General features: G+C 60.2%; 3 protein-coding genes across 7 annotated transcripts in view; all 3 read right to left on the bottom strand.

Moving 5' to 3' along the window:
• Positions 1-16: 16 nt before the first annotated feature.
• Positions 17-5,649, bottom strand: DECR2 (2,4-dienoyl-CoA reductase 2). Of its 2 annotated transcripts, none has more exons than XM_083800546.1 (9): positions 5,475-5,649; positions 5,313-5,381; positions 5,101-5,152; positions 3,360-3,495; positions 2,868-2,992; positions 2,296-2,389; positions 1,887-1,991; positions 1,493-1,710; positions 17-581 (listed from the first exon to the last, which is right to left on the bottom strand). In XM_083800546.1, exons 1-8 carry the CDS (start codon positions 5,570-5,572, stop codon positions 1,493-1,495), a joined length of 897 nt encoding a protein of 298 aa, XP_083656672.1. In that variant the 5' UTR covers positions 5,573-5,649; the 3' UTR covers positions 17-581. The 2 variants fall into 2 exon arrangements, with proteins under 2 accessions (XP_083656672.1, XP_083656671.1); XM_083800545.1 differs by having other exon boundaries at positions 1,522-1,710.
• Positions 5,650-6,345: 696 nt separating this feature from the next.
• On the bottom strand, positions 6,346-8,021 carry LOC310882076 (nucleoside diphosphate kinase, mitochondrial-like). Its single transcript, XM_083800271.1, has 5 exons — positions 7,863-8,021; positions 6,984-7,114; positions 6,781-6,882; positions 6,597-6,709; positions 6,346-6,525 (listed from the first exon to the last, which is right to left on the bottom strand). Exons 1-5 carry the CDS (start codon positions 7,954-7,956, stop codon positions 6,405-6,407), a joined length of 561 nt encoding a protein of 186 aa, XP_083656397.1. The 5' UTR covers positions 7,957-8,021; the 3' UTR covers positions 6,346-6,404.
• Positions 8,022-10,183: 2,162 nt separating this feature from the next.
• XPO6 (exportin 6) overlaps positions 10,184-16,284 on the bottom strand; it is a 55,058-nt gene continuing 48,957 nt past the window's right edge. For all 4 annotated transcript variants that reach the window (XM_083800254.1, XM_083800253.1, XM_083800255.1 and 1 more), the window contains 4 exons: positions 15,799-15,960; positions 13,245-13,343; positions 11,845-12,075; positions 10,184-10,905 (listed from right to left, as the gene is read on the bottom strand). In XM_083800254.1, coding sequence (XP_083656380.1) covers positions 10,804-10,905; positions 11,845-12,075; positions 13,245-13,343; positions 15,799-15,960 — 594 coding nt within the window. In that variant the 3' untranslated portion in view covers positions 10,184-10,803. The remainder of the gene's footprint in view (positions 10,906-11,844; positions 12,076-13,244; positions 13,344-15,798; positions 15,961-16,284) is intronic.

The following is a 16,284-nucleotide window of genomic DNA, read 5'->3' as shown; positions in this document are numbered from 1 at the left end:
GAGGAGAAGGCAGGGCTCCGCAGGGAAGTTCTTTATTGGGGGCCCGGGGGCAGTAGCAAACCGCTCGCGGCCCAGCTCTGGGGCAGCCCTCGGGGGGCTCGGGGCGAGCCAAAACCCGCCGGCACCTCGGCCCCACGGGCACCGGGCTTCTCGCCCGGCTGCGCCACCGGGAGCGCCGAGGCTGAGCCCGTTCCCCCAGCAGCACGAGCTGGGGAGCAGAGGTGGCAGCCGGCAGCAGCAGCGGGGAAGCGCGCGGCACTCCCCAAGCCAGCCCCTGAGCTGCCCCCCGGCCGTGGCGCAGCGCAGCTCTGGGGCCGAGAGGGCAGGGAGAGGCCGGACAGCAGGAGAGCAACGGCAGGGAGCCGCAGGCTGGGCAACAACCATCAGAACCCCCACCCCCGGCTGTGCTCGCAACCCCCGCAGCACCCTCGGTGCTCCTCCAGGCGCCGCTGGGACGCGGCTCCCCCGTGGGTGCTGCCACGCCGAGACGTCCCAGGGCAGCAGCGCTGTCAGGTTTCTGTCCGTCGGTCCGTCCCAGGCTGCCCGTCACTGGTTTTGGTTTGCTCCCGCAGCCCAGAAATCTGTAAGAGAGCCGGGAGGTCGGTACGCGCGGCGCTGCCCGAGGACAGCAGGAGGAGGCGGGTGTGAAAGGAGAGCCCTCTCCCAAAAAGCCCCAGCCCCGCTCCCCGGCTCTGCAGGCACCCGCGGCCAAAACGAGGCCCGCGTGCGACCCAGCCCCGACGTGAGCCACGCTGCAGTAACTCCTGCAAGGAAGAAAGGGGAGGCAGAGGCTGCCAGGACCCGGGCCTGATGGTGGGGCACAGAAGCGGAGCGCTGTCCTGCTTCGTGGGACGCTTGGAGGCACCCAGACGAGCGTCCCCCAGCAGGAGGAAGAGAGACCCCGTCACCCACAGGGGCTCAGAGGAGAAAAAAACATCCAGTTCTGCCCTCCCCCACGCTCCCCGCACTGCGCGGCATCTCGCGGCAACGGGCCTGGCACGCCCCGTGGCACCTCCTGCAGTCCTGGTGCTGCTGCGGCTTCGCTTCTCCGCCCTGGCAGCGCTGCGGCCAACCCCGCAACACTCCTCCTGTGCCCACGGCAGCACGGCACACGGCTCCTGCTGCCTCCCGGTCCCGGGGGGGCTCCCGGGGGGCCTCAGCAGGGATCCCAGCTGCCCACCCCACAACTCAGCCCAGGCCCCAACCTTCTTCACTCGCCCAAGCAGGGCCTGGGCGCAGGGGAGCGCTCAGAGCCAGGTGCTAGAGCCCAGCACCCCAGCTAGAGCCCAGCACCCCAGCAGCTCGCTGCAGCACCCGTGGCCTGCGCGGCGGCAGCCTCGGCAGGGGCAGAGCGCGGCACAACGGGACCAAGGCAGGTGAAGAAGGCAGCACGATGCCCGCTGGTACGGCAGCCGTGCCTCCACGCCACGGGGCCACGGGGTTTGTGACAGGAGCCCTGCTCTAAGCCCACCGAGGGGGAAAGGCACGTCACCTAGAGTTTAGCAGAGGATGAAGCAATACCCAGCAAGGCGGGGAAGTTGTTGGCAGAGGTCAGCCAGCTCCCGCCGTCCACCACCAGGGTGGTGCCTGTCACGTAGGAGGAGAGGGGGCTCGCCAGGTAGAGCGTGCTGTGGGCGATCTCCGTCTTGTTCCCCGCGCGGTGAAGGGGGATCGTGTCAAACTGGCTTGCTTCCTCAGCAGATTTTCCACCTGAACGATGGGAGAAAGGAGTCAGCTACGAGCACGGGACCCTCTCGCCCACCGCCACTCAATCCGGCAGCCCGGCAGCAGCGCCCCAAACCCCGTGAGCTGCGTGGCCCCGGTGCTCCGTGGCGGTCCCCGCCCGAGCAGATGCCAGGGCAGAGGCAGCAGCCCCGGGGCCTTACCCAGGCGCCGGAAGCCCTCGGTGCCCGTGATGGGGCCTGGCGCCAGGCTGTTCACTCGGATATTGTTGGGACCCCACTCCACAGCGAGGTGACGGGTCATGGCGTCTGCGAAGGGGCAGAGAGTACAAGAGGAATGAGGCACGGAGAGCGAAGCCATTCCAGCAACTGTCAGGGGGGCAAAAGGCCAGGGAGACCGGCCAAGAGCAAAGGGTCCTGGAAGAGCATGCCCAGGTGAGAGAAGAGCCTCGCCCCAAACCCACGCACGTCAGCACTGCACAGCACCCAGCACCCACACCGCTTCTTGTTCGCCTCCCCCACCGAGATTTTCCCATCCCAATACCCAGGGAGAAGCAGCTTCCTTGCTGGCCCCAGCCAGCTTGCAGAGCCCCAGCAAAGAGCCTTCAGGTACCTATAGCAGCCTTGGCGGTGCCAGCGTGCACCTGCAGAGCCTGCCCGCGGTAGCCCAGAGTCGCCGTGATGTTAACGATGACCCCACCGTGGTCCTGGGGAGGGAAACGAGACGTGGCGTTAGACATCAGCACGAGGGATCGTGCAGGAGCACGGCGGGCTCGGAGGGAGGTCACCCGCAGGCACAGCCACCTCCGTGCTGCTGACACATCCCCTGGCCTCACCGCGCAGGAACCTTCCAGAGAGGCAGGAGCCGCAGGTGACGGCCGGGGGAAAGCAGAGGGGCAGCAGTTTACTTCTTCCCGGGCAGGCGGCAGAGCACGGGAAGGTGCTACGCAAGTCAAAGCCCCGTGGCCGGGGACCGGCAGGACTGGGAGCACGGCTCCCGCTTCCCGCGGGGGGGCTGCGGTCCCCAAAAGGGAACAGGATCCGAGCAGGGCAGGTGGCGCAGGCTGACAGCGCAGCCCCGGGCACACAGCGCAGCCCCGGGCACACAGCCCGGTACGCTTCCCTGAATGTCCCACAAGCGCGGTTTGTGCAACGCTAACCTCCTGCTTACCAGAAGCCGCTTACCCGGAAATATTTCTCGAAGAGAACTTTGGAGGTGTTGAAGGTGCCCAGGGTGTCGATATCCATCACGGTCTTGAAGGCGTTGAAGGACAGGGCGCTGGCTGGGCACAGGAAGTTTCCCGCAGCACCTAAGAACAAGTCGGGGGCTCAGCGTGGGGCCAGGAGCCGTCGGGCAGGTCAGGGACTTCTGGGGGGGGGGACAGCGAGCGGCACTGCTTGGGCGGGTTGGAGGGGGTGTGGAAACAGCCCCGACCAGGGGATAAATCGCTCGTGGCACTGGGGGCGCAGGGATGGCCCGTGCAGGGCTGGCTACGGACGGGTCCTGGCTTCCTCCGGGAGCATCCCTGCTGTGCTGCTCTCAGCGTCTTGCACCGACGCCTGCCCAGCCGCTCCCGGAGCGGAGCAGAAGGCGGACGCGGCACACGCAGCCCCCGCACTGAGCGCCCCCCCGGCACAGCCTGTGCCGGCCCTCCCCTCCCCGCGCCGGCAGCTCACCGTTAACCAGGATGTCGATGCGCTTGAACTCCCTCAGCGCCTCCTCCACCGCGGCCACGATGGTTTGAGGCTGCCTGACATCTATGGACAGAGGCAGGCACTGCTGCCCCGTGGCTGCCACCAGCTTTTTTGAGGCCTGGGAGAAGGGAGAAGCGCGATTCTTTCCGGGGCTCCGCTCTTCAGCGAGGGCCAGACCCAGACCTCGCAGCCGGCACGCAGGCTGGCGGGAGCCACGGCCCTGCCGGCACACAGCAAGCACAGGCACTGCCCGCACGGACGCGTGCCACATCCCGTCCTAGAAAGGCTGCCCCTCATCAGCCAGCACAAAGAACAAACTAAAACAACCCTGGGGCAGGGGAGAGCCCTGCCCAAGTGCGGCCAGGGAGCCTGAGAGAGCCGGAGGAAGCTCCTGCACATTCTGTCCCATGCGGGCCCCGGCTCCCTAAGCCCAGCCACCTCCCCGGCGATCGCGCGCAGCACGTCCCGAGCGAGGTCTCTGCAGGGCGAGTACAAAGGTCGGACCCCAGCGAGGTTCTGACACAAGCAACCTTTAGATCCAAAGCATCAGGAGGTAAAAGGGCGAACGCTAACCAGGGGCTTTGCCGGCGAGGCAGAAGGGGCAGCTCTGCCACCCGGCAGCCACCTGGCACCCCTCCTGCTAGGGGCACGCCTCTCCCCAGCAGCCCAGGACGTCGAGCACGGGGCAAAACTCGGCCGGAGCCCCGCGCAACACCCAGCGACGTTCTGCGTGCCCGCAGCCTCGTCGCGCCGTTCTCCGAGAAGTTCAGAGCCCCGACTGCCAAGCACATACACCAAGGGTCCAGACCCTGGGAACGCAGTCCCTGCGCGCTCCGCTCCCTCAGGACTGAAAAGCTCCCGAGCTCTGCAGCTCGTTTTGTGGCACGTGAGACGGCAGCACTCACCGCCTCCCGGAGGCAGGCGGGTCACACCAGCTCACTCCCAAGTACTGATTTTGATCTTTGCTGTGTTTCAGTGAAACACGTGGCTACTGCACAGCTTTCCCTCGGCTGCTTCCCCCCGAGACAGCTCAGAAGCCAGGGGGGAGGAACAGGAACTGCAACCAGCCAGATTCCAGCCCAGGGTCAGACACACGGGGGGGTGTTTGTCCCACCCAGCCATGTACGGGGTAGCTGCAGCCTAACACTGATTCTCCAGTCCTTGCAGCCTCCGCTTTGCCTCAATGCACAAGAGAAGCGAGCTTTTGGGACTCAGGGAGCCCCTCTCAGCCCACGTAGCTCCCAGACAAGGGGGGCTCGTCATACTCGAGGCTGAGTTTGCAGTTTGACCTCGGGCTCTGCCAGCTCCCAACAAACCTTCGCTGCCGTTTGTTTCTTTCTGTCTCGTTGAGACGAGAAGATGTAACCCCAGGCTCTGGAGCTCAACTACAGAAAGAAAACACTCCGTCAGAGCACCGGACCTGTCGCACGAGGCTTTCAGGGGTCTGTCCTGCCAGGCGACGAGAACAGCACCTCCCAAGGCCAGCAGGGGAAGGGAGCAATTCCTGTGACTAACTGAGCCCTACTGCCAGGCACGGGGGCTGCAGCCCCCCCCAACCCGCCCCATCTCACGGCTGCTGCCCGCTGGGGCGCTGGGAGCTGAGGGAAGAGGACGGGGCAGCGGGGACAGGCCCCTTGCCCCCCAGTACGCCCCCAGCTCCACGCAGGGCAGGCAGCAGGCGGGTCTCCAGGCGTCCGCAGCTCTCCCTGGGCCCTGAGCTCACCTCCGACACCCGCTGCAGGCTCCTGCTCGCGATGACGGTGCGGCAGCCGTGCCTGAAACAGAACGGAGGGGTGGTTGAGGGGGCGGGGGGCTAAAGGGGGGGGGGTCAGGGGACGGGGGGGGGTCAGGGGACACACGGGGGGGGTCGGGGGGCCGGGGGGGCCGGGGGGACACGGGGGGGGGGCAGGGGGCGGGTGCCCGCAGCGCCCTCACCTCATGAAGATCTCGGCGATGCGGAAGCCGATGCCGGAGCCGCCGCCGGTGACGAAGGCCACCTGGCCCCTGCGGGGGGGAACACGGAGTGTGTGTGTGTGTGGGGGGGGGGGCCAGAGCCGTGCCCCGGGGCCGCCCCCGCCCCGCCGGGCGCTCACTCACGCCAGGATGTCGGGGCTGAAGAGGTGCCGGTACTCCCGCAGGCACTCGTCGGCCTCCACGTCCCCCGGCGGCCGGGAGGCGGCGGCGCCCTGCGCCATGGCGGCCCCTCGCGGACCCTCTCTGCCCCCCCCCTCCCGCGGCCCGCCGGGAGTTGTAGTCCCCGCCGCCGCACGGCCCGCCGGGAGTTGTAGTTCCGCGCGGGGCTGCTGTGGAGGCGGCTCCCCGCGGGGCATGCCGGGAGCTGTAGTTCTCGCCGTGCCACCGCCCGCCCGTCGCAGCCCCGGCGCATGCGCCTGCGGGCGTCGCCTGGCAACGGAGCGGGGCCGGAGCGGGGTCCCACAGCGCCGCCCAGTGCTCCCAGTGCCCCTGTCCCAGTGCTCCCAGTGACGGCCTGGCCCCTCCCAGTGCCATCCCAGTGCCTCTCAGAGCCTCCACACCCGCCCTCCCAGTCCCCTCCAGTCCCTCCCAGTGCCCCGCCGAGCCTCGTGCTGTCCCCAGGGACCCCCCAGTGCCCCCCAGTATGTCTCGCTGACATCCTGCTGTCCCCCCGAGCCTCCCCAGCACTGTCCCAGTGACCGCCGAAGACGTCCCAGTGCCGTGTCATTGCACCCCAGTGACATCCCGATGCCTCCCAGCGACGTCTCAGTACCACCCGTTGCCACCAAAGCCACCCAGCACTTTTTGGGAACATCTCAGCGCCCTCCAGAGCTTCCCACTAACGCCCAGTGACTTCCAGTGCCATCCCAGTGCTGGCCATTGCCACCCCAGTGACATTCAGCATGTCGTGGTGTCATCCTGGTGCCCCCCAGAGCTTCCCTGTGCCATCCCAGTGCCCCATAATGGCCATCGATTGACAAGCGCAGAGCCACACTGGAGGCACTGGGTTTTAATGGGCTGGGGGGGGGGGGGGCAGGTCCTGGCTGGACGTCCCTAGGGCCCGTAGGTGTAGTCCCGGTCGCTGCTCTCCCAGGCCACCAGCTCGTCCCGCTGGAACCAGAAGCCGATCTCCTGCAGCGCCGTCTCCACCGAGTCGCTGGCGTGCACCACGTTCCTGCACAGGGATGGGGACGGGGACGTGGCCGCCGGGGTCCCGCGCCGTCCCCGTCCCCACGCCCCCCCTACCTGCTGACGTGCATGCTGAAGTCCCCTCGGATGGTCCCCGCCGCCGCCTGTGCCGAGTTGGTGTCCCCCACCATGGCCCGCGAGGACCGGACCACGTTGTAGCCCTCCCACACCTGCGGGACAGGGGACGCCTGAGCACCACAGCCCCGGAGAGGCCGGGGGGGGGCGAGGGCTGGCTGCTCACCATGGCCACCAGCGGCCCCGAGGTCATGTAGGAGAGGAGCGCGGGGTAGAAGGGCTTCTGCCGCAGCTGCTGGTAGTGCTTGTCCAGGAGGCCCCGGTCCGCCTGATGGCACCGCGGGGTGACGGCGGGGACACCCGGTGGGTGCCCGCGTTCATCCCCGTGGCGCGGGGTCCCCCGGGGGGCTGCAGCGTAGGGACGGGTACCTGGAGCAGCTTCATGGCCACCAGCTTGAACCCGCGCCGCTCGAAGCGCCGGATGACGTCGCCCACCAGCCGCCGCTGCACCGCGTCCGGCTTCACCAGCACCAGCGTCTGCTCCCGCAGCTCCGGGGGGGCTACGGGGGGCGCGGGGACACTGAACCACGGCCACCCGGCTGCTCCTGCAAACCCAGCCCCGTCCGCGTCTCCGTCCCCAGCACCATCCCCTTTCCCATCCCTGTCACCGTGGGCTCTGCGATGTCCCCCCCACCAGCAGTGCCTGGGCCCCCGCTGGCTGGATGCGGCCGCGGGCCCAAGGGAGGCGCAGCGATGCCGTGAGGAGCGCAGGGGACGCGTCCGGCAGCGCTTGATCCCAGCGTGGGACGGGCTCGCCCTGGTTTCGGCTGGTGGCAGGGCCTGGCCCGGCTGTCACTGCCACCCGCAGCCCCTGCCGGAGCCACGCAGCAGGGGAAGGCGCAGGCAGGAGCAGAGCGAGGAGGGCACAAGTCCCCAGGGGCACCGAGCATCCCGGCGCAGCGAGGCAGGAGCCAGGAAAGGGGATGCGAATCCAAGCAAGGGCGTTCCAGCGCCAGCCCCGGGGTTAGGGGGGGACGCTCCGTGCCTGTCCCCCCAGGGCAGAGCAGGACAGCCCCGACCTGGCCCTGGGGACACCGAACCCCGGGGTGGCACCGGGGGAGCCGCCGCCGGCCCCGGCCTCAGCGCCCGGGGGTCGGGGTCAGGAGCCCCCAGCACCGACCCGGGGGCACCGGGAGGGGACGGGCAGCGGGGCCGGGGATGGGGACAGGGTCCCCGGGGCAGGGTGGGGAAGGGACGGAGGGAAGGCCGGGGCTGGGGGCCCTGGGGCAGGCCGGGGCCGGGTCTCACCGGAGCCGTAGCGGCGGGGCGGCCCGAGGGGGCGGCCGAGGCCGGGCTGCCGCCGCAGCAGGCCCCGGGCCAGGCAGCGCCCCAGGGAGCCCATGGCCGGGGCGGGCGGCTCGGAGTCGGCCTCGGCCGCCCGGGTGGAGGCTTTAAACGCCCGGCCGGGGCCGGCTCGGCCCTCCCGGCCCTCCCCTTAAAGAGGCCGCAGGGGGGGGCCCGGCCCGGGCTCAGCAAAGCTGCCACGGGATGGGGCAGGGCCTCCCCCCAGGCAAACAGGGCGATGGCCAGCGCTCGCCCAACAGCCCCTTCGCTGACCAGAAGCTGCTGCCAGCCCTGCAAAGAGGGGTTTTGGGGGGGAAGCCTGCTCCCCAGCACCCAAATGGCACAGAGAGTGATGGTACAGAGGAAGGAGGTGCTTTGGGTAAGATTAACACAGATACACGCAGACATTTACTGGGATATTTACTCAGTGAGTGCCCAACACCCAGGGCCAGGTGCTCCCCTGCCACCCCACGTAGCCCAGTGCATCGGTGTCCTCCTGCTCCTCACCCTGGGGAAGGGGGGCAATGAGGCATCGCACCCGGCTGCCAACCCCACGGCCCACTGCCTTTGGGACACAGGGGGACAGCAGCAGCTCCTCAGCACCTGGGTGAGCCAGGGCCAGCTGTAGTGGAGCGGGGGGACAGGGGATCCACGGCTCACTGCCCCCACCCTGGGGAAGAGCCCAGGAACTTCAACCCCAGGGCACTGCTAGAGGCAAGGCGGGGGGCATTTTTGTCTTTGTCTATGGACCTGGGTGGAAGTTAGACTAAGCACTGAAGGTGACCAGCAAAGGAGAATCACTTTTTAGTGCAGGGGCTCGCAGGTTCCAACCTGGGCTTTGGCCTCCTTCCAGCTGCTGCCCTTGATCAGTTGCCCAGCCAGGGAAAAACACGCACTTTCACCCTCTGTCAGCAAACAGCCACGATCAACCAAAGGTTTTGCAAGAAAGAATCACCAGCCCAGAGCACCGTGGTGCTGGGAGTAGAGTGAAGCCCCCGGCTGCCCCTTCCCACCCCAGCCCCAGCTTGAAGCAGGGACCTACAGGGACTGCAGGAACACCTGAACCCAGACAGCTCCAGCAGGACAGACAGAATCCGCACCCATGCCCTCCCCCCATTTCTCCACAAGAGGACTTTCAGTAGCAGTGAGAGGATGCAGGAGACCTCTCTGGTACTGTAGCAGGACTGCAGTCCCCACGTTAACCTCACCGGGCTGCTCTTCACACCCCCCTGAGGACCTCCACAGACAGTTCACAGCCCCAGGTACAGGGCCTGGGGGCACACAGCCCCAAGGGGGTGGGCTCTGGTTCACCTGCATCTTGCCAACCGCTCACTGCCGGGTACAAAGCCCACAAACAAACCAGTCCCAGTGCAGGCAGCCTGGACACATGGCTCCAGCTGTACACAGGTTATCCAAACATCATCTCCCAACAGCAAACGTGTGCATTGCAAAATGTTTTTAACAAAACTAAAGGAACTGTGGAGCGAGTGCTCCCTATGCTTCATCTCCCCCCCGAGACCTTCCGGCTGCCCACACGCAGCCATCTCACTTCCTGTCCACGTCTGTGAACATTTTGGGGAGAACGCACACTAATCTGAACAACTGCCCCAGGCTTGCACAAGGACAGGAGCTATTCCCACCACGCAGCCCTTGCTGAACCTGCCCTTGGAGCTGCAAAGAAAATACAGCAGAGGAGTAAAACCATTTTAATGCTCCGCTCTAGCTACCTGATGAGAGAACTGCAGGGACAAATGGCTCCCAGCTGCATGATCAGAGACTTCACGAGCCCCACAAAATCCAGTCCAGTTTGAATAGGGACTGGGATTTTAGCTTTATGCTCCAGTGCCAGCGTCAGGTCACTGGCCAGCGGCTGGCCTTCAGCTCAGGTGTCCTGCAACGCAACTCTGCTGGCATTGAGAGATTTTCCTCCTGTGGGCAGCTCTTGATCAACATGGACAAGGGACTGCCGAAGGGAATAGACCAATCACCACAACGGATAACAGAAAACAGGGAACATCGGCAGTAGGTAAAGTGGGAGTGGAGAAAGGTCACGCTGCTCTGCACCAGTTCGGCACTGCATCTCTCAAGAGCAGCTAGACCGCTCGCAGAACAGACTGTGCACGGAGCTTGCACGAGGCGTTTCTGCGAAGCGGGCAGGATGGGCAGTGCAGGCAGCTGCTGCCTGTCCTCTGGCTCCACTGCAGATCCCTGCCTGCAGCATGAAACACGCCTTGCTGCAAAACGGCTTGGTGGCAGGCCTGCGTGGAAAATAAATTAGAAGTTACTTAAAACAACAAAGTAAGCACTTTATTTCCATTAAGCATGTTGTTTTAGTATCACAATGGAATGATGAGAAAACGTTTAAAAAAAACAAAATGTCTCTAATCCCCACAAACAGCAGGGAGGTTTTCAAGGCAATTTAAAAAACAAAGGGAGTGACAGAAGTGCCAAAACAGTCCCAACATCACAAGTCTCCTCCTCCGAGAGCTGGGCAGGGGCAGGAAGGTGGAATGACACGAAGGTACGAATGTCTGAAGTAGTCTTTGGCGCTTCTGCCTCATGATTGATACGCACAAGATCTCTCAAGACAACTCCACAGATATCTCCAGACGCAACAAAGTGCTACGTTAGTCGAACAAAACCCGGGCAAGAGGACTCTCCATACAGCTGAGATGCCCTGCGGTTGGGCGTTAAGACACATCCTGCAGACAGTGCTGACTCCAGCTGGGGGCCTTTGGGCTGGGAGGGAAGAAGGAAGCGTGGTGCATGAATCCGAGAAGATGTGCCCACCTGCAAGACACCGTGTCCTGCAGTACTGACAAAACCAGGGAGGAGAGAAGGTGGTGGCAAAACGAAACATGGATCCGTTCCCTACAGTGATCAAAACACGAGTCCAGTGCAGTAACTATAGTTTCACAGTTCCAGGGGGCAAACTGTCATTGCAGAGTCTGTAGTAGCGCAGGTCATTCACCAGTCTGTGCACATTCTGGGTAAACGATGGCAGATCCTGGAAGAGATCAAACAGCACGTTGTACTGCAACAACAACAGTACCTGCGGGCACTGTAAGACAGCAGAGAACAGAAAGGCACTGGGAGGGCCAAACACCCACGTGTATTTTCATACATGAGATTAACAGACTATTTCCTCCAGTGTCTGAGCCCAGGAAACCTGAGTTTCTGCAGCCTACGTAGGCTGGAACAGAGACTGCTCCGGGGTTGCTCCAGAGAGCTGACTGCAGAGAACCAGGCTCCGTTCGTGGCACGGGCTCCTCGCTGTGCACTCAGGCACAACACGAACAGTCACGACACCGCCATCTGCAGCGGCAACTGTTCTGTGCGCTCCTGCCAAGGTTCCTGTGTCCCGCAACCCCCTGACAAAGGGCTGGTTTTCCTGAAGAGCAATCGCCTACTGGAAGTTCAACAATCCTCTCAAAGCTCCTCTCCTACCCTTAAACCTGGTCTCAAATCCCCACCATCTCCCATGGGAGAAGAAGCAAGCAGACAACCAAGCTTCAGCAGACTGAAACCATGAGCTGGCTGCGCTGCCGTGATGTTCTACAGGGAACTCACAGCCTCCCTCAATTGCAGCTACACCATCGTCGTCTTCACTTGTAACCCTCAAACATCTGGCTAGCAGCTGCAGCAAGATTTTGGCAAGGATCTGAAGGTCCCACTCTTAGCAAATGTCAGCCTACTCCCCCTAGGGAACATATTCCCCAATTCCCACAGAATGAGGCAGTCCAAGAGATGAGATGGCAACTTCGCTACCCACAGTGAAAGATCCTAGGCTAGGCATTGCTGACTATGGAAACGTTTGCAGCAAAAGCGGTACTGCCTCAAACCACTGCTCGGAGAAGCCTATGGCTGTCTACCAGCATGCTCAGCAAGAAGAACACTGCCCATCCCAGGAATACTTGCACTCTTCTGCAGCACCTTCACTTCTTACCCGGTCCATTTTGAAATTCCTTCCCAGCACGTTTTTCTGGTTCGAGTCCACACCATCACAACTGGCCAGGAACTCAGGGAGAAAGGCTGAGTAGAAGCCATCAAAGTCCACTGAGGCCATATTATAGGTGGCAATGCCGATCTCCTCCTGCAACAGGTCGTGCGACTTGTGGACAAGCACCTGAAGGAGCACATTCACGAACTGGAACAGCATGGTCGTCCGGAAGATCTTCTGCACACCAAGAGGAGGACACAGTTAGGCAACTTCACACCAGCAACCCTCCTCCCACTACAGGCACCAGAGCAGCAGCACATCGCTTCAGAAGCGCAAACTTCAGAGGTCAGACCAGGCACGCGAGCATGGCGGCACCGGGTCACTTCAACACCAGCAGCTTCTGAGCTACCAGTGAGGTCTGCAAGCGTTTGTGAGCACAGAGATCATTTTCCAGTCTGAGCTGTGCCAAAAGCACAAATGGCTACAACAAGCTAGATGGATATCTGCTTCGAAATTAACTGTCAATTTGGCCACGCTTACCTCACATCTAGTTCAAGTTTTGAACATTGGCATTTTAGGAAACTGCATCAAATCCCATTTAAATCCCTGCCAACGTTAGCCCTGCCCAGTGCTCCTGAAAGCAGCCAGAGTTCCTAGGGAATCTGGCTAGCTGCCTGAAAGTCTGCAGCAGGCAGCTGTTAACATGATGGACTGTCCTTGAGTTGTGACCACAGAGGCAAACCTGAAAGCTCTGCCTTCACAAGCTAATCAGAAGGGCTAGACCCTGGACTGCAACTCTAGTTCTTCATGACAGCCGCCAACAACCCTAAATTAGAGGGTCTGGAGGCCGGATCCTACTTGACAGCAATGGACAACCACCTTGCAGTGACCCAACTGCAAATGCTGAACACCCTGCTGCTGACCCAGACAAGAACGATGGGGAGACTCTGCCACTGTCTCAGCAATGACCTACTTGATCCACCAATTTTACTTCCTCAGACAAATCGCCCCATCACTGCGTGTGTTCTTTGCTTTCCCTCAGGGTCACAAGGCTTGCTTTGACTAGCAAGCATTGGGATTCCTCCTGTGCCAAGTGCAGTGGTATCAGGGAGGTGGCAGTGCCACTCTGACCAGCAACATCCTCATCATAATCACAGCAAAAGATGCAGTAAACAAGCCCCCAGATCCTGACTGTCAGTTTTTGAACCATTTGAAAGTTTGAAAGACAGTTTCCCACTACCACAAAGCAGCTTCCAGCCCCCTGGGACTGGAAAGCCCTAGCCTTTAACTGCACCTTGCCTAGCACAGCTTCCTTCGCTGTGATTCAATTCCCTACTGAGCAAGTCTCAGAACGGCACCTGCCCATTGCCAGGTGCCCGAGCACGCACTGGTCAACTCGGACCTACCTTGTGGTACAGCTTCTGCTTGGTGTTCAGTGTCTCCAAGTAGAAGAGATTCTGCTTGAATAGGTGAATGTCAGGTTGCAGGAAGGACTGGCCAAACGCCTATGAACAAAGTAGAATTGAAGTGAGGGGACTGATACCATAACGAGTATCAAACCTGCCAGGCAGAACAACGCTTTCACCCCAACATCACACAGAACCCATTTACGGATCTCCTCTGGAAACACCACGTCAATGTTTGAGACGCATGCCAATGACCAGGGCGCTTCTGCTGCTTATGCAAGGTGGTCGGCTGTACCCACAGGTGGGTGGGAGGGGATCTTCTGGTGGGATGTCCCAGGGGAAGAAACCCCACAGGTACCACGGTGAGCACGCACAAAGCCCTAACAGACTCCCTGGTTTTGCTCTCAATCTAAGCCTAGAGGCCAAGGTGACTGGCAGATGTGTTGAACACGTTACTGCACTAAGTTAGAAAGATGTTAGAGACGGGCGCTGGGAGCCTGACCTGGGCATTACAGAAACAGGAAGAGCCTAGGAACAAAGTCTGCTGGACCCCACTGAAGCGTCTGGTAGGCCTGCACAGACTCTGGGATAAAAATCTTAAACACCCCAAGCTCCTTTGAAACACTAGAGATGAGCAGAGGTAGGCAGGAGAATTTTAGTAGTTGCTACTCCAAGACATCCGGGACAGAAGAGTGTTCCTTCTTACTGGTGTTCATTCATCAAGTGATAAGAGGGTCGGAAATGGCCTCAAGTTGCACCAGGGGAGGTTTAGACTTGATATTAGGAGACATTTTTTTACTGAAAGAGTTGTGCAGCATTGGAACAGGCTGCCCAGGGAAGTGGTTGAGTCACCATCCCTGGAGGTCTTCAAGAAACGTACAGATTTAGAACTTCGTACCATGGTTTAGTGGTGGACTTTAGTACGAGGTTAAAGTTGGACTGGATGATCTTAGAGGTCTTTTCCAACCTGAATGATTCTATGATATTAGCCATTTATTATTAGATGGACAAAAACGACCCTTTCAAATCCTTTCAAGACTGAGCTAGATCTGAACTTAGATCTCCTGTGGAAAGCAGCACAATAGTACCCAGTAACATCTGAAACAAAATGCTGGCTGTTCTTGCATTTACAGAACATTGAAGTCTGGCATCAAAACAACAGCAGCCAAGTAGTAAAACTAGCCCAGTACTGTCAACCAGCTGCAGTTCATACTGAAATTACCATGTAAATGCCTCCCCATACACACACACACACCCCAAAAAAAGAAAAAAACCAACAAGCCAAGACACTGGGGTAAGTTTGGAAGTGTCACACCGCTACAGGAGGAAAAGGTGCTTGGGTAGTCCTGCACAGGGACCAGCTCAGGCCTCATTCACAAAGGTGCTAAGATAAGGGAAGCCCAGAGAGAAATACCAATATAGTTCACGTCATAGTGCAAGAGCTCCCTCTTCACGTGTACATCAGAAGGGACTGCGCCTCCACAAGCGCTCCAGGACAGGCTCTGCAAAGAGCCCTCCCTCCTGAAGCCCAAGCACGTGGCCGTCCGCTCCGGTGCTCGCTGCCCTCTGACTAGCAAGCTCTGCTCTGAGCTTCCAGAGCATGGTGCAAGTGTGCTTTTGTTTGCATTGATGCAAGCTGGAGGTGAAGGGCTCCATACCGGGTGGTTTGTAACAGACCGATTAGAAGGCTGATCTTTTTTTTATCCCCCAGCCTGAGATGACTGGTGCTCATTGTACATGTGCTGGCATACTGCCTCTGCCTGCCCTATTCCTCAGGCCATAGATTACAGGGTTACCCAATGACCCTTCCCTGCCAGATTCAATGGAACAATACAGAACAAGTTCATATATGAACATATATACATTCATGTTTATATATTTCAATATATGAAGGGGGCTTATTAGAAAGATGGAGAAAGACTTTTTACTAGGGCCTGTACTGACAGGACAAGGGGCAGTGGTTTTAAATTGAAAGAAGGTCAATTTAGACCAGATATAAGGAAGACATTTTTCACGATGAGGGTGGTGAGACACCAGGACAGGTTACCGAGAGAAGCTGTGGTTGCCCCATTGTGGGGGGCTATTCAGAGTCAGGTTGAATGGGGCTTTGAGCAACCTGATCTGGTGAAAGATGTCCCTGCTTATGGCAGGGGGTGGTCTTTAAGGGCCCCTTCCAACCCAAACCATTCTATGACTCCATATAAAACTAGAAGACATCTTGGTCTCAAGAAAACTTTCCTGCACCAATAATTTGTCCTAATACTAACTATAAGACTTGTAAAAGTAGTAAATGGGTCAGCACCAGTAATATTTTAGGTCCAGACAAAGGATGTAGGCACGGAAAGGAATTAGCAGGAGTGAGGAAGAAATGTTAACTGAGGCACTGTGTCCCACGAGCAGATCAGCAAGACAGCTCTACTTTGATTTTTAGCGGTCCTACACAAGACCTCACACAAGACTTTGTCTAATCCCAATCAGCCACGTTTAACGCGCTGCCACAAGCAGCGCACACTGCGTTACAGAACGGGAGCTTAGACAACAGCGACAGAGTTACCTGCATAATGGCACTGAACTGTGCTTCGTTCTCCATCTGCTCCTCTGCTACTCCCCTTTGGACACTGGCCAAAACACTAGATTTGAAGAAGTACCGCCAGTTATGGTGGAGGACCCGGAAAAGCAGCTCGAACAACTCTGCTTTCACATCAGGAGATGAGCGCTAGGAGGAAAGAAAAACAAACAACTCTAAGCCTAAGCAGGCTCCTGTGCTGGAATCCCATTTATCCCCTGGGTCCCACTGCTAACGGCACCCTGCCTGGTGGCCACTCAGGGTCGTGCTCTGCAGCCAAGGTACCAGAGCAAAGTATTTCCTTCTAAGGAAGGCATCAACCTCAGCAGCTTTTGGATCATGCTAGGAACACATCATTCAGTTTTGAGTTTTACCTCCTGCTTTGAGCACGTCTGTAATTTTATCGCCTTTAACAACTCCTGACAAAATCCTCCACCCACACTGGTTCCAATTCCTACTGTCTAGTCACCCAAC

Source organism: Anser anser (genome assembly GCF_964211835.1).
Source record: "Anser anser genome assembly, chromosome: 15".
In the NCBI taxonomy this organism is placed as follows: Eukaryota; Metazoa; Chordata; class Aves; order Anseriformes; family Anatidae; genus Anser; species Anser anser.
This window is presented reverse-complemented; position numbering and strand designations above follow the sequence as displayed.